Below are 16,176 nucleotides of genomic sequence, written 5' to 3'. Positions count from 1 at the left end.
GAAGTTGAGTCTAAAAAAAAGCAAGGAAACCTAGCTTTTTTTTACTGGGCTTCTTTTCATTTAATTAAGCACTTCATCACGTTTGCCGAGCAGACAGATAATAAGCGAAAGTGGACTTCAGACTTTTAAGCCCAAAAACGATGCTCCCAAACACCCACCATATCTTTATGTAATAAAAACTAATTTCATTCCCCATAAATTATTAGAATAATAATTAGAATTTAGAGGTGATACGCGCATAATTAGAAATAATTTGTATGATTATTATAAAATGATTCTGAAGTGCAATTTAAGGGTCGCATCTTAATAGTCATATGAGTAGGGGTAAAGGTAAAAACAAAGAAAATAATGAGAGGGGAAGGATAGGTATGATAATGACGGCCCTGTCACTTTTCTCCAACTGTCAATTTTCTTTTCTTCCCTTGGGTGTATAGGGTTCAGACACAACCTCCATTTTATTTACTGTTCTTCCTGTAAATAATAAAATAAATTCACTGCTTCTACTACCTTTTACTATTCTGTACTTTATCGAAGAAATCTGAGGCTTCATTTAACAAAATGCACCACTTTTTCTCTCATAAAAATCTCTGCCTTACACTTCACGCCAAAAGCCTGCTCTCTCCTTTCTCCTAATCCTTCCCCTCTCTCCCCCAACATTCTCATCTCTCTCCCTCTCTCTCTCTCTCTCTCACTGCTAATACATGCATGTCCTCTTTATTGACACACAGCTTTCTCAATAAATGTAGCACCCTCATACTTCTACTTCTCCAACACTAGTAACTCCTTTTTGTATTTTCTTGTTTTATTATTATCTACTCACCCCCTTCTGCAATAAACAACTCATACATGGCAACCAACTACTAGCACCACCTTCTTCTTTCTTCTTGTTTCTCTCACAAAGTTTAAATCTTTGTATCCTTCCCAACAAGATAGAGATGAAAATGCAGCACTTTTTTATTAATATGGCCTTCATTGTTCCAATGATTTTTGTTTTACTCGCAGCTCCAGCTTCTACTACTCTTACTGATCAAGGTTCATCTTTTCTTTTATGATTCTTGAAACACTTTTTCTCATTCTTGTGTTATTAACCTATACTTACATACATATCTGACATTCTTTGAATTATCATGCATGAAATTTTGTTCTTAAAAACATGATTACTATATTATTCTGAGAAAACAGAGGAATAGTGCTACAGTAACAAAATTTTAGTAAGCTTAGTTGCAGACTTGCAGTGCATGTATAGTTGTACGTACGTTATGTTCTAACCGGTTTGTTACTATTCTTCACCTAATTTAATCATCTTCTACCAAACTCAACGAGATTGCACGTATACCAAACGAGAATCTCGTGACCCACTTAAGTTTTATTTATTTATATTTATTATTGTAATGTGTTACAGTGTTTTTTATAAAGTTTTGTTTCTGGGATTTGCAGGAAAAGCCCTGTTGTCGATAAAGTCATCTTTTAAAAATGTAGCAAATATATTGATGGATTGGGATGATGATGTTAACAATGCCGATTATTGTTCTTGGAAAGGAGTTTTCTGTGCTGATAATCTCAGCACTTCTGTTGTTTCTCTGTATGTCTTTCTATTTCTTTTTATTTTTATATCTCACTAAAATCATGAATAAATGTATTATTCATGTTTGTTTAATACATTTTTTGTATTTTGTTTCTAGGAACTTGTCAAATTTGAACTTGGGTGGTGAAATTTCCACAGCCATTGGAGATTTGAGGGATTTGCAATCCATGTATGGTTATGTTTCTTGATCCATTAAGGGATTTTTGTATGTAATGGTTAAAATTTTGTGTAAAAGTTGTTCTCTGCTGATGTTGAAATTTGAAATTTTTTCTCAGAGACTTGCAGGGGAATAAGTTGACTGGTCAAATTCCAGATGAAGTAGGCAACTGTGTCTCTCTTGTGTATTTGTAAGCATCCCCCTGCTTTCTTTCATATATTTGCAGAACACTAGTAATAATATAACACTTGTTCAGTAATTTTGACAATAATAGTACTCACATGGCCACTGTTGTTTAGAAGCAAAAAATGACTCTTGTGTTAAAACAGGACTTTTGTGTTTAGGATTGGATACCCTCGCTAATAGTAATGTAGCAAATTTTAATACTTGTTGACCTAGTATTATAGCCTATTACAGAACCATCTTCAGTTTAAAGTGATGCATTGATGAAATTGGTTAGTGCAAACAAATTGATAATTTTTAACTCCATTATTTTCTGTGTGGATGATGAATGCAGGGATTTGTCTGATAATTTGCTGTATGGTGACATACCCTTCTCGATATCTAAACTCAGACAGCTTGAGTTATTGTGAGTGCAAATACTAACTGAAGCAGCTTCGTTTTGATGATACATATATCTTGTCCCAAATTTTCTGACCTGTTGTCATCTGATCATAGAAACTTGAAGAACAACCAGTTAACAGGTCCTATACCATCAACATTGACACAGATTCCTAACCTCAAAACTCTGTGAGTTGTTCTTTACATTTTTGGAAGTATAAATTGATATATATATCATAAGCAAAATTCAAGACAACTCCTAGTCTTCACGTGTCTCCTGATTGCTACATCACATTAGCATTGGGCCCTTGGTTACATTGGAGTAATTCTTGTATCTGATGTTTGTATTTGTCTAGCGATCTTGCTCAGAACCAGCTCTCTGGTGAAATACCAAGTTTAATCTATTGGAATGAAGTACTCCAGTATCTGTGAGTGCGAAAGCTCCACACCTTTTTCTTTTATCTAAAAATTCTAGCTTAAACATTTGTAAGTCTACCTGATCAGCAAACTAATTAAACTACATCTATAGAGGTTTGCGTGGAAATTCTCTGACTGGATCACTTTCCCCTGATATGTGCCAGTTGACCGGCTTATGGTATTTGTATGTATCCTATGCACTCTGTTTTGTAATCTTATACTTCTTTTTTGTTTTATGCTTGTGACATTTTTAATTTTATTTACCAACTTCCAGCGATGTACGCCACAACTATCTGACAGGGCCTATTCCAAACAGCATTGGTAATTGCACGAGTTTTGAGATATTGTAAGTGCCTAAATGGATTCAGTGTTTGGAACTTCATGTCTTTGTATGTTGCAGTCTTTATATTTTTGGTTTTTCTTTCCAATGCAAGGGATATCTCATACAATGAAATTACTGGAGAGATTCCATACAATATTGGATTTTTACAAGTGGCTACCTTGTAAGTTTGCTTCTTTTTTTTTTTTTTTTTTGGTAACTAAAGCTATTGCTGAATTTATCAAGGGGGTCAGTGATGGATACAAACTCTTTTCAGGTCTCTTCAAGGCAATAAATTAACAGGAAATATCCCAGAAGTGATAGGTTTAATGCAAGCCCTAGCTGTTCTGTAAGTTTTCTAAGTTTGTATGTAGGTTTTACATGATAAATCATAAATGAGTTTGTTGCATCCATTAGAATTTATTATCTAGTATATTGACATAGCTCCTTAATGATGTCCCCCTCTTGGCCTTTTTAGAGATTTAAGTGATAATGAGCTAGTTGGATCAATCCCCCCAATTCTTGGCAATTTATCTTACACTGGGAAACTGTAAGTTTGATATTTGTTTTTGGAATTATTCGTGTACCTATTTTGTGTTTGACTCATCTATCAACCATGTTAGTTACCTTCATGGAAATAAACTTACGGGACCGATTCCGCCAGAGCTCGGGAATATGTCCAGGCTAAGCTACTTGTAAGATGCATACTTTAAAAGAATAAAGGCTGTATCTGTGTATTACACTATTACGGAGTATATCTTTTGTTTAAATGTATACTATTCTAAGCTTAAATAATTTCAGGCAATTAAATGACAATCAGCTTGTCGGTGGAATCCCTGCTGAACTTGGGAAACTAGAGCAGCTTTTTGAACTGTGAGTTCTGTGTTCTACCGTAGTGCTTTACGTTTACATCTCTAAAAATTTGACATTGATCACTTAATTGTTTAGAAATCTTGCTAAAAACAATCTGGAAGGGCCAATCCCTCAAAACATCAGTAGCTGTACTTCCTTGAATCAGCTGTAAGTATTACTCACCAAGTTGCTTGTTGCAAAGAATGCCCTTGATATTTAATAAATATGGTACTTCTAAATGATCTGTGGACATTCTTATTGATTTATCTAAGCTCTTTTTTAGGAACGTTCACGGTAACCGCTTGAATGGATCTATTCCTCTGAGTTTCCGCAATCTTGAGAGCCTTACCTACTTGTATGCTCTTGTTTCTTTGATGTTAATTTCTGATCGAACTACCATAACATAACTTTTCTCGGATAGATGGTTAAATATCAATTAATGCCTCAGGAATCTTTCTTCAAATGAATTTAGAGGCGGCATACCTGTTGAGCTCGGGAGAATCATCAATCTTGATACATTGTAAGTTTGACCTTGTAAACTTTTCTGTTGCTATGGTTAATTTTCACTGCATAGCCTTGATGGCATATTGTTCATGCTAGGGATCTTTCAAACAATAATTTCTCTGGGCATGCCCCTGCTTCTATTGGAGATCTTGAGCACCTTCTTACACTGTAAGACTTGTGTAGTGCTGTAGGCTGTAACTAAATGTTCTTGTTGTTATATGACACTGCTCATTTTCTTTGTAGTAATTTGAGTTTCAATCATCTTGATGGACCATTACCTGCGGAATTCGGGAATCTCAGAAGTATAGTAGTGATGTGAGTCATTAGAACAACAATATTCAACTTGAACTAAGAAAATTGCCTCTTATTTATTATTGATCTCAATCTTCACTCATATGTAGTGACATGTCATTTAACAATATATCTGGTGGGATACCTGGAGAATTGGGCCAGTTGCAAAATGTAGCATCTCTGTGAGTATTTTAGAATTGCTCTTTGTCATACACTCATGCTGTTATCCTTATTCAGTCATCAGCATTACGATGTCTTTTAATTCTCTTATGCAGTATTTTGAACAACAACAAAATGGATGGAAAAGTGCCGGATCAATTAACCAAATGTTTCAGTCTTGCAACTATGTAAGAGATACCCCCTTTTCTTATGTGATTATTCAGCCTTACATAATACTGACCCTTCTTGTTTGTTGTAGGAATATTTCGTACAACAATTTCTCTGGGGTTCTACCTATTGAGAGAAACTTTTCTCGATTTTCACCAGACAGGTATGTCCTTTACTCTCTTGCAAGTCCTGGCATCCTTTACATGCTCTATTGATTGTTTGCATCATTTGTTGTTCAGCTATATTGGCAATCCATTTTTATGTGGCAATTGGTTAGGTTCAATTTGTGACCCGTATGCAAGAAAATCCAAAGGTGTTCTCATCTCTCTTCCATCATTATTCCTAGCCTGGGAAAACATGTGTAACCAATATGAATTATAATTTTTAATTTTTTTGCAGTCTTGTTCTCAAGAACCGCAGTTGTTTGCATAGCATTGGGCTCAGTCACATTGTTATCCATGGTTATTGTTGCATTATACAAATCTAACCAACCAAAACAGTTTATGAAGCAATCTCACAAAAGTGTTCGAGGTACATAGTTTTTGTTAGCCTTCATTTCTTATGACGTTTAGTTTTCTTCCTTTATCAGATGTTTGCTGATTTCTCTGTCAGGTCCACCTAAACTTGTCCCACTCCACAAGGATATGGCAATACACACATATGAAGATATAATGAGAATCACCGAGAACTTAAGCGAGAAATACATTATAGGATACGGAGCTTCAAGTAACGTGTACAAGTGTGTTTTGAAGAATACCCGACCAATGGCAATTAAACGTGTTTACACACATTATACACACAACTTGCAAGAGTTTGAAACAGAGCTCGGAACAATTGGAAGCATCAAGCATCGGAATCTTGTCAGCCTTCATGGATACTCGCTCTCCCCCCATGGGAACCTGCTATTCTATGACTATATGGAAAATGGTTCCCTCTGGGATCTTCTTCATGGTTGGCATACATTTCCTTTTCATATATAAATAAATAGAAAATAATAGTTATGGTTGTCTAGTTTTAAGTTTTGCTCCTTAATATGTGGTTTTGATGGAGCACTCTCTCTGAAATTATTTTGTGATTGATTTATTCTTAGGACCTTTAAAGAAGGTCAAACTTGACTGGGAAACAAGGCTAAAAATCGCTGTCGGAGCTGCTCAAGGGCTTGCCTATCTTCATCATGATTGTGACCCTAGGGTTGTGCACAGGGATGTGAAATCCTCCAACATTCTGCTGGATGAGAATTTTGAGGCTCATCTCTCTGACTTTGGGACTGCAAGATGCATCCCAACTGCTAAAGCTCATGCATCAACCTATGTTTTAGGCACTATTGGCTACATTGACCCCGAGTATGCCCGGACTTCAAGGCTAACTGAGAAATCGGATGTGTATAGTTTTGGTATTGTTCTTCTGGAGCTACTGACAGGAAAGAAGGCTGTAGACAATGAGGCTAACTTGCATCAGCTGGTATTCATCTCTTGTTATTAGATATCCTTCTCCTTTCTATTAACCTAAACTGCTTGCAAACCAATTAAGTTCATTATAAATTCATTTACTCAAACACAACTAGCCAGCAGATTATAGTTTTGAGTTTGCACATTGAGTCATATGCTTTGTTCCAAGCTGGCACATTGGAATAAGTGTACTTTCTTTTAAACTCTGTTTCATGTTTCAGATATTGTCGAAAGCAGATAATGATACAGTAATGGATGCTGTGGATCCTGAAGTTACTCTTACATGCACTGATATTTCACATGTTAAAAAGACCTTCCAACTTGCCCTACTGTGCACTAAACAGCACCCTTCCGAGCGACCCACAATGCACGATGTTACCAGGATTCTACTCTCTCTGCTTCCATCTCCGGTTCCCAAAATTTGTCCTCCCTACAAAGCTTTCGACTATGCCCAATTTGTGATGGGTCAAGAGCAGTCTCAACTTCCCACAGAGCAGCAGCATGTTCAGCCCGACCACAATTCCTCCGATGCCCAGTGGTTTCTCAAGTTTCAAGAACTAGCATCAAAGCATACCTCGTAGACTTGTTGGTCAGTAATTTTAAGCAGCAGCAGACATTATGGAAGTGGGTGGGATGCAACAATACACTAGATCCCAAGTTTTGATCCCTCGTATTTACTTTTGAGATATATGAAGCTAGACGATTTCTTACACCAGATATTGCAACTGTAAACCAGCTGATGTATTGTATATTTTATCTAGCTATGTAGTTTGCCATGACCATCGTATGTAAATTCACTTATTTAAAGGAACTTTATGGTATTTATAAGTAGGAATTGCCGTTGTGTTTCTTTGAATTAACTTTGCAAGTTTCGATGAAATTGTTGAGCAAAAACTTGAACAAACATATTGCACTTGTTTAAATATTAAAGTTTTTACATATTTTTAGAAGATAGAAGCATTGTGGAAGAACTAGTAGCTCTGAAAGTAATCCGTTAAGTGGAACGTATTAACGTAAGCATCGCGATTTGGATGCAATCTAGACAGAGTTGCTTCTAACTGAGCTTCAGTTGCAGTTGCTGCTTCCACTTCTCCTGTAGTCCTTTAATTTTGTTGCCGCTTCCAACCCTGCAGCATCCAAGCATGCTTTTCTTCATAAATTCCTGCCATTCAGTGCTTATTACTAATTTATGTTGATGGGAAGTGAGATTAAGTAGTATGAAGAAGAAAGGGTCGTGAAAGTTACCATAGAGAGGTCCTGTTCACGCATTAAGTTGGCTTTCCTCTGATAGCTTCTTCTTCGGCTCATTAGTATTAGCTCTCCCAGAGTGGATGGCCTCTTCACCGCAAGGCTGCGTTCACTTTCAACATCCACGTCCTTGCCTGGTACTGCCTGAGGTGTGGAGTCTATTCCCTTGTTGCATCCATGTTTCCCCAGGAAACTTACCTTGGGAGTTAGTAATGGAAAAAGACGTTCCAGGAATGGTGCTCCGACTAGGCTTGTGTTACCAGTTGCATAACTCGCGTAACTGCTTGTACTGCTGTCACTCTCATATGCTGGTGAACCTGGTGCTTGTAGCTGGCCACTGTTGGTATCCATCGGAACATTCTCTTCCACTGGAACAGCATTAGTAAGCGCCAAAGTTGGTATCAGGCGATTGGCTACAAGCGATGGAGCAGAGCTGATGGACTCCTCATCGAACTCAAAACCCCATGCATCAAGGTATGAATCATACATTTCATCATCTGAATTATCACAATAATTTTGAGAGTACACTGTACGCGCAGGTGATTGAAAATCAGCTGGCATAGATGGTGGTGGGGGTAAGAGTAGTAGCGGAGCTGCCTTTGGCTTTTCCCTCAGGGAGTAAGGAAGAGGCTTCCCTGGCATTTCTTCCCATTTGAATGGCACCGAGGCGATGAGCTTGACGGGAGGCAGAGCAATGGGATCAACTGGTGTGACAGAAGGGTTAGGCTTCCAGTCCTTTTTAGGGAGACCTGGCCTGACTTCCCAAAGAAATGGAACAGAAGCTGGCTGTTTAATCCTCTGCCTATTCGAAGCCTGGGAAGAATACTGGCTGGCTACCATTGTGCACTGTGAACTAAATTTGATCTTCTAGCTCTGAGGATCCATTTACATATTCATGAAATGCAAATATATACAGAGCCCTGGGAGCATTAGTGCGGTAGAAAATTTTCCATTTATTAGTTGCAAATACCAGCTGCACTAATGGTATGTTTCGAAGATTAGGTCGACCTGCACTTTTAATCTCCTTGCATCTAGAAGATTAAACATTTGCCTGTGGTGTTATGTTCTTGTAACTAATCCATTATATTATATGCTAAATGATTTCATTATGGGCAATTGGGCTATATGTTCTCATTGCCTATTTTGTAAGTCCAACAAAAGGTTGAAATCGACAATCATAAAACTGTGGGCTTCTGAGAGAATTGATAGAGAGTTTTTTTTGCTCATTACCAGATGATTTAAGCCCTACAAAGTATTCAAATCTAGAATAAAATCATAGTTGAACAGAATGAAAATAGTTTTAAATTTTTTGCATGTGATAAGTTGGAATGATTAGGTTGTGTCATTAGTAAGGCCAAAAGCTGTTTGACCTTGTTTAGTGTTAAATTAACAACTCAACAGATACAGAAAGTTGGGTTACCTAAAGACTTGATAGCAATATTATCCTGCTCTGGAATCATCTGTTAAAACCTACAGAATCAGAATCCAATGTTGCCACAGGATCAAAAGAAGACCAGAATAGAAGAATACATATGTTCACATGGTATGTAAGTGAATCAAGATTTCTCATTAAAATCTGATTCAATAATGTCATATATATAAACATTATGTTTCACACCATACAGATCAGATTAGGAAGCAAAACAAAACCTCACAGATCTGACCTTCTGAACTCGATCTATTTAAAAAGAAAAATACAAAGAAATATATCATGATGATATTAATTTATACTCATTTGAGACAAATTTAACCAAAGAAGAATGCTTCCCAAGGACTAATACAGGAAGACAAAGAAGCCCATGTAATTAACTAGCATCAGTCTGTAATTTCAAGAATCCATTTAAGTTACTGCACTGAAACAAGGCCTTGGCATTCATTTCCCTTTCAAATCTCCATATGTAATTGAGACCAACTAGCAGCTCAGTTATGGCATCTTCAGTCTTCTCTTGGTTTGCAAAGTACAGTGTTTGTAACAAAAGAACATTAGTTTTAGGTGTCATGTTCTGCTGCTCAAAGCTCCTTTCACTTTGCCATTTTATCATATTATGTGCCAGTGGTGACAACCACCCTAATATCTTCCCAAGTGCATCCCTCCATTCTCCAGCAAGAACTGGATCAGTCGCCGTAAATCCTACTCCTTTTAGCCTGCCTCTAAGAGACCATCGAATACTTTGTGGCAACATCGCGTAAAGATCATCCCTAGCATCGTATCCAACCAGCTGTGGTGACCTTATCATCTTCTCCATCACAATTATCAAATTGGAATAATGCAGGGCCAGAGCAGCTGCGCCTAGTGTGCCTGTAGGCGGTTTTAGTATCTCAGAGTTCAACTCAAAGAATCCTTGAGACGGTGGTTGTGATTCTTGCTGTAGTTTTGAGTTCTTCATCATGATCAATGGCCCTGAAACCATGCTAACAGAATTGTCAAAATGGTTCTCGGATGGATACACAGCTGCAGAAGCCGAGAGGCTACGAGGCAGAGAACTAGCCGGAACTGGATAGGCATGACCAATTCCAAAAGCAAGCTTAATCCTCGCAAGAATTGTGAACACTGATCTTGCAAGTAAAATTGTAACCGTATCAAAATTTCGATTCCACAAAGACTTTTCTTTCTTATGCTTCACCTCCTGTCTCTGCCAAGCCAATTTCTGTTGCTGATCAATAATCTTGAGTTGCTTAATTGAAGCTTCATGTTCCTTGCACGACTTCATCGACTTCTTAACAACACTTTCCATTGCCGAAAGCTCCTCCAGCTCTCTGTGAAGCGTGGCTGTGGCCTTTACATACTTGTCCATCTTCTTGATCTTGGCCTCCATTTCTTTCCAGCTCATGATCCAGTTACAAGGATCACGCCCCGTGTTGGAGAACTCCTCCAACACGCGATCAAACGACTGAAGACTCGAGTCCTCACACCTCTTGCTCAGCCGAGCCAAGGACTTGGTTATATTTCTCAGATTTTCAACCATCTCCGCGCAAGCCAGGCTCACAAGAAAAGCCTCGTCATTAGAAACAATCTTGTGAACCCCTTCAAGCAATATGCATTCACTTTTGAGCCGAGCAATATTCTTCTCCGAAAGAGACCGCCACAGATGCATGATCTTCGATATGAGGCTCGCTATCTCAATAGCAAGAACTCCCACATTCGTCGATTTCTTGATCACATGCTTTGCATTCGGCGGTGTGGTATTAAAAGTGTTCGATATACTCTTCTTTACCTTAGAAAACCATGTCTCGAGCGCCATCGCTTTACAAACAGCTACCTCAAGAACAATTCAGAATAAAATTTGAGAGAAATGAAACAAGTGAAGAGAGTTGCAGAAAAGATTAGAAGAAAGCAGGGGAGTGCTGAGGCTCTCGTGGGGTGTTGAAAAGCTTTAGATATAGTAGTTTAAGAGCCACATGGGCGAGGAGTGTAAATGGAAAAAAAATACTCCCTCCGTCCCTTTTTACATGTCCACTTTGAAAAAAAAATTTGTCCCAAATTACTTGTCCACTTCTCTTTTCAAAGCAACTTTTTGTGTGTTTTTTCAAAAAGTAACAACTTCCAATGTTTGACTAGCATATATATATATACACAATTCTATCTAATTCATTACATTTATTAGGGATATGTATGAAAACAAGATATCCAACTAACATTTTCTTAAGATGCGTTATTTTTTCAAAAGGGACAAGTAAAAGGGGACGGAGGGAGTAGTGAATTTGCATTACATATCTATATCGTTTCGAGAGCAAGGGGTTGGTGTTGTTTCCGAGTGGTCAATTTGGAGCAGCCTCTAAGATTCATGGAGTATATTTTTAAGGTAATTATGTATTCGGTTGTTTTATTTCATTATCGTATCTTTTAGTCGGTGTAAGGTTCTATTCGGATTTGTTTTGATACATCATGGATATTTCTTTCTCTATTTTAATGGTACTCGTGTAATTTTCTTCTACCTACACTCAGGATCAAAAGCGAGTTGAGGTCTCTTCTTCCTTTCAAAGTCTCCTATAAAATCAAGAGTAGTTAAGCATTATTGCTAGTTTTTGTCTTTATATGATTTGGATATATGAAAAAAGGATGTAAAAACAGCGTACATTAATACAAACACGGAACACCTATCAAAAACACGGTCTTCCTTTCATTTAGAACGTAGTTAATCAAAATTATTTACAAGCAGCCAAGATTCCATGTTAACAACATTTTCAACTTTATAAAATCTTTAGCTAAAATTTAATAGATCGATCAAATTATAAGTATTATGTAAAATTTTGTTCACTAAACATTAATCATGTCTAAGAATACACCTAAGCCGGTAATATTAATTATATTTGACTAAAATCCAAACTTGTATCAAGATTCCACATCATTTGTTATCGTATTAAAATGATATATTTATAATAACTTAAAATAATAATAACATATCATTTTTAAAATATAACTCATTACCGAAATTTCTTATATGTCTAGTCTAGCCAACTGTTTTTAATTAATACCGTTTACAGATGCTGTGGGATAACAAGTTTATGCGCTTATTATACAAAAATTATATATTTTTCCTCATAAAATTACAACAGAAGCTAAAATTTAAAATAGGACCGATTTAATTATGAATCAAGCACAACCAACATCAGTCTCCAACCATAATATTTAGCAAGTGAAAGTAATTATGGATTAGGAGTTCGAAATTTAGAGCAAAGTTTAAGCAATTTTGGATTAGGAATTTGACCAATACAGTGGTTTGTTTTGGGGACAAGGGAAAAGTGACAAAGGAAAGAAAAGTAGCAGATGAAAACGGTACAAGATGATGTGAATAACACAAAATGATTTGGTGAAAAGCATGCGTTAAGGCCAAGCATTAGGGGCTGGCTAGAAAGAGGAGGTTTGATAAACTCCCCACTTACGCATTCCTACTCACATGCATGCTTTAAGCTTATAGCTTAAGTGGGTTGGGTGGTTCAACTGTTGCCTTCAATCTACAGTACTTCATCTCCGCGTTTGGTATTGTTTTCCTCAAATCTTTCCTCCTAATTTTCCAGCTAATTACACTTGATTTCTCAAAAATCTGATAAACTTGTTTTCAGAACTCAGATAAGAATTTTTGAAAAGAATATTTTCGATCATCATTTTGTGAGATTAATGCCCGATTCATATATAGAGATTCGGGCATTAATCGTAAGGCTTCTATCACGACTATAACCTATATTTGTTGACGGTGAAATATGCTTATATTTCTTCCTCTGTGAATTCTGCTTAGGAAAATTTAAAAAATAATTTAGTGACAGCTTTTGTTCAATTTTACAGGTAGAACTCTCATTTTGTCTTTAACAAACATTGGGGAAGTTCTTTCCTTCCGCAACAAATTCCAGCAATACGTGATAGTGATATTGATATTATAATTAGAAGAAATTACCAGCAACACTAAACTAAGAGCATCTCCAAGGGGCTCTCTAAATGAGCTCTTAACTTCAAATTTTAAGAGCAAGACAAGAAATAGAGCTCCAATGGGCTCCTTGAAACTCTTTAAAAACTTAAGAGCTCATCATCTCTCCTTTCTTTTAAAGAGCATGTAGGAGCTCTTAACATGTTTTTCATGAATATAATATTACTTTCCCTCCAACTTTATCACAAACATTTCTCTCTTTTCATTTTTCTCTCTCATTTATATGAATAAAATATTAATAAGGAGCAAGTATAAAGAGGAGCATTGGAGATGAAATCGATTTCGATGTCTTAACTCATTAGGAGCCAAATATTATATTATATTTTAGAGAGTGATTTAAGAGCCCCATTGGACAAAGATACAGAAAGAACTTTTAAGCTAATCGAGGACAGTGAGACATAGAGGACTTTGACTAATCATTTTCACAAGGGATTAGTTTATACTATAAGCATAGTTATAAAAGATGAATTTAAGTTCAGAGCCTACCAATTAAAGAGCATTATGTCGGCAAACCATAAACATACATGCAACAAGTGTACATCTCTATGTCTCGATTCAAGTGTTTGTTTTCTTATCAATTTTTATACTCATGTAACAATATGAATGGAAGTGTAATATATACTTGAAATCCTGATGGTTTCAAAATATAATTTCATATTTTATTTACAAGTTATTTTTCTAAAATAATTTATAAAACTATATTTGTCGTGTTCTTGCCATCAAAATAAAGAAATTAAGGGGAGAGACGGAATAATTATCACTCGTATGAACGTATATATAAATTATAATAATCTTAATTAAACATGAGCTAAAATTGCATCACTCCATGCAAGTATATGTTTTGAAGTGGAGAAAAGCCCGGGGGCACCGGGATATGTTTAAGAAGATCATTAAGAATCTTGATCAGTTGATTAATCACGTACTTAACATGTATCAAAACATGAGACACAGAGGAAGAGACTAATGAACTTCCTGCAGAAGTAGTTTAGGTACAAGCAGTCCCCTTGGTTTGGTTGTTGATACATTGACTCAACACGGTGATGGTATCTGATGGACCGAGAATCGGCCAATACCAAGAGACCGTAGGTCTCATCCCGGCGCTGTCCCAAACAAACCCCGAAAGCATTAAGACTGCAGGACATGTAAGACTGTAAGACCGTAGGACCCTTAGCTATGTAAGGCACCGGAAGAGCCAACCAGGCCTGAGACACAAACTCCCTTGCATAAATCCCTAGCCCTTCAAAGCTCTCATAGCTACACGTGGAAGCTCTTCCATGACGACACCTGTCCCTACGACCCCTGACTCACCTGCCTGCCTGTGCATATTAAATAGCCAGTCACCTACCCTAACATAATAGATATACCCATGTGGATTGAAAAGAGGAAAATCAGGAATGACTCAGCATGACTCAGCAGAAGAAGGAGAATAAAAAGAGAAACAATTAGAACAAGAAAAGGAGAAAAGAATACACACAGATACATATACACAAGAACGGCTCTCCCATTCTGGAGAGAGAGAGAGAGAAGACAGAAACTAAATCTATCAATTGGCGCCGCCGCCGGGGATCGAAAAGAAAGAGAAACCCGTGAAATTCACCGCCATACCACGACGACCAGGAAGAAAACCCTAAATGAAGAAAGGTGAGCGAAGAATCGAGCACCTGTATAGCATCACTCCCGTATAGCACCTTCACCATCTCAATCTTCTCACCACCCGTATAGCATCACTCCCTCACCATCTCACTCCCCGAATTTCGATCGCTTCGACCAATATGAAGCTCAACAACGACATCTACAAGAGCAGGTGGATAATTTGGCCGCCTAGATGACCACCTTCATCGGCCAAAACGTTCTTCCTCTAGGTCTCGAGCCTCAGAAAACTCCCACCACTGCCCATATGGCAACCGCAGTCCCCGACATGGACGAAGAGCAAGGTCCAGGTCCTCCGACCACTGTAGAGTGCTTTCAAATTCAGCAATCCATTAGATTCTGCTTCCCCGCCACTAACAATTGCTCTGAATACGAAGCCATCTAGCCGGCCTCCGCCTAGCTCACGATCTCAAGGTTGATTGCATACAGGTATACAACGACTTTCAGTTAGCATACAAATAACACATCTGTATGTAAATTTTTTCTACCACCTCATATATCTCACCTTTTCCTTAAGCGTTATCTAACACATAATAAAACAAGGCCATCATACGTAGCCCTACAATCGCTACGGCCCAACAGCAGGGAGCCTACATACATAGCCCATTCTTCGCTATGGCTACTCTGCCACAAGGCCATCATACGTAGCCCTACAATCGCTACGGCCCAACAGCAGGGAGCCTACATACATAGCCATTCTTCGCTATGGCTACTCTGCCACAAGGCCATCATACGTAGCCCTACAATCGCTACGGCCCAACAGCAGAGAGCCTACATACATAGCCCATTCTTCGCTATGGCTACCCTGCCACAAGGCCATCATACGTAGCCCTACAGCCGCTACGGCCCTATGGTTCACTGCAACCCACACAATCCTACGGGTTTAACATACGTAAGCCAAATTCGCTAAGGCCATAAGGTTCACTGCAACCCACACAATCCTACGGGTTTAACATACGTAAGCCAAATTCGCTGAGGCCATAAGGTTCACTGCAACCCACACAATCCTACGGGTTTAACATACGTAAGCCAAATTCGCTACGGCCATAAGGTTCACTGCAACCCGCATGACCTTACGGGTTTCAACAACGAGCCAACATACATATCCCTACCCCTGCTATGGCTCCTAAAAAAAAAAAAAAAAAAAAAAAAACACACAATGAGTACCCTACAATAGCTACGGCTCGTTATAATAAACACTCTATTCCAACTACGGAGTAACCTAAAAGATTACTCCACCATGTTGGCGGTACACTTACCCCGCCTATGATTTTTAGAAAGGCTTACACGCCTATGATTCTTACAAAGGCTTACACGCCTATGATTCTTACAAAGGCTTACACGCCTACAATTTTTATAAAGGCTTACACGCCTATGATTCTTACAAAGGCTTA

The 16,176-nt window shown here is 37.8% G+C and overlaps 3 protein-coding genes across 3 annotated transcripts; 1 reads left to right on the top strand and 2 right to left on the bottom strand.

The window, feature by feature from the left end:
* Positions 1–600: 600 nt before the first annotated feature.
* LOC108220166 (LRR receptor-like serine/threonine-protein kinase ERL1) lies at positions 601–7,317 on the top strand. The gene is made up of 27 exons (XM_017393855.2): positions 601–1,032; positions 1,438–1,582; positions 1,683–1,754; positions 1,861–1,932; positions 2,260–2,331; positions 2,421–2,492; positions 2,660–2,731; positions 2,833–2,904; positions 2,995–3,066; positions 3,155–3,223; positions 3,317–3,388; positions 3,518–3,589; positions 3,663–3,734; positions 3,841–3,912; positions 3,988–4,059; positions 4,175–4,246; positions 4,340–4,411; positions 4,492–4,563; positions 4,639–4,710; positions 4,797–4,868; positions 4,962–5,033; positions 5,105–5,176; positions 5,253–5,326; positions 5,413–5,544; positions 5,626–5,964; positions 6,104–6,474; positions 6,683–7,317. Exons 1-27 carry the CDS (start codon positions 936–938, stop codon positions 7,040–7,042), a joined length of 2,955 nt encoding a protein of 984 aa, XP_017249344.1. The 5' UTR covers positions 601–935; the 3' UTR covers positions 7,043–7,317.
* Positions 7,318–7,356: 39 nt separating this feature from the next.
* On the bottom strand, positions 7,357–8,689 carry LOC108220168 (uncharacterized). The gene is made up of 2 exons (XM_017393857.2): positions 7,707–8,689; positions 7,357–7,623 (listed from the first exon to the last, which is right to left on the bottom strand). The coding sequence occupies exons 1-2, from the start codon at positions 8,547–8,549 to the stop codon at positions 7,516–7,518; spliced, it is 951 nt and encodes a 316-aa protein (XP_017249346.1). The 5' UTR covers positions 8,550–8,689; the 3' UTR covers positions 7,357–7,515.
* Positions 8,690–9,250: 561 nt separating this feature from the next.
* Positions 9,251–11,121, bottom strand: LOC108220264 (protein PSK SIMULATOR 3). Its single transcript, XM_017393981.1, has one exon. It carries the CDS (start codon positions 10,949–10,951, stop codon positions 9,515–9,517), a length of 1,437 nt encoding a protein of 478 aa, XP_017249470.1. The 5' UTR covers positions 10,952–11,121; the 3' UTR covers positions 9,251–9,514.
* Positions 11,122–16,176: the final 5,055 nt, after the last annotated feature.

The sequence above is a fragment of the Daucus carota genome, chromosome 5, assembly GCF_001625215.2.
Source record: "Daucus carota subsp. sativus chromosome 5, DH1 v3.0, whole genome shotgun sequence".
NCBI lineage: Eukaryota > Viridiplantae > Streptophyta > Magnoliopsida > Apiales > Apiaceae > Daucus > Daucus carota.
This window is presented reverse-complemented; position numbering and strand designations above follow the sequence as displayed.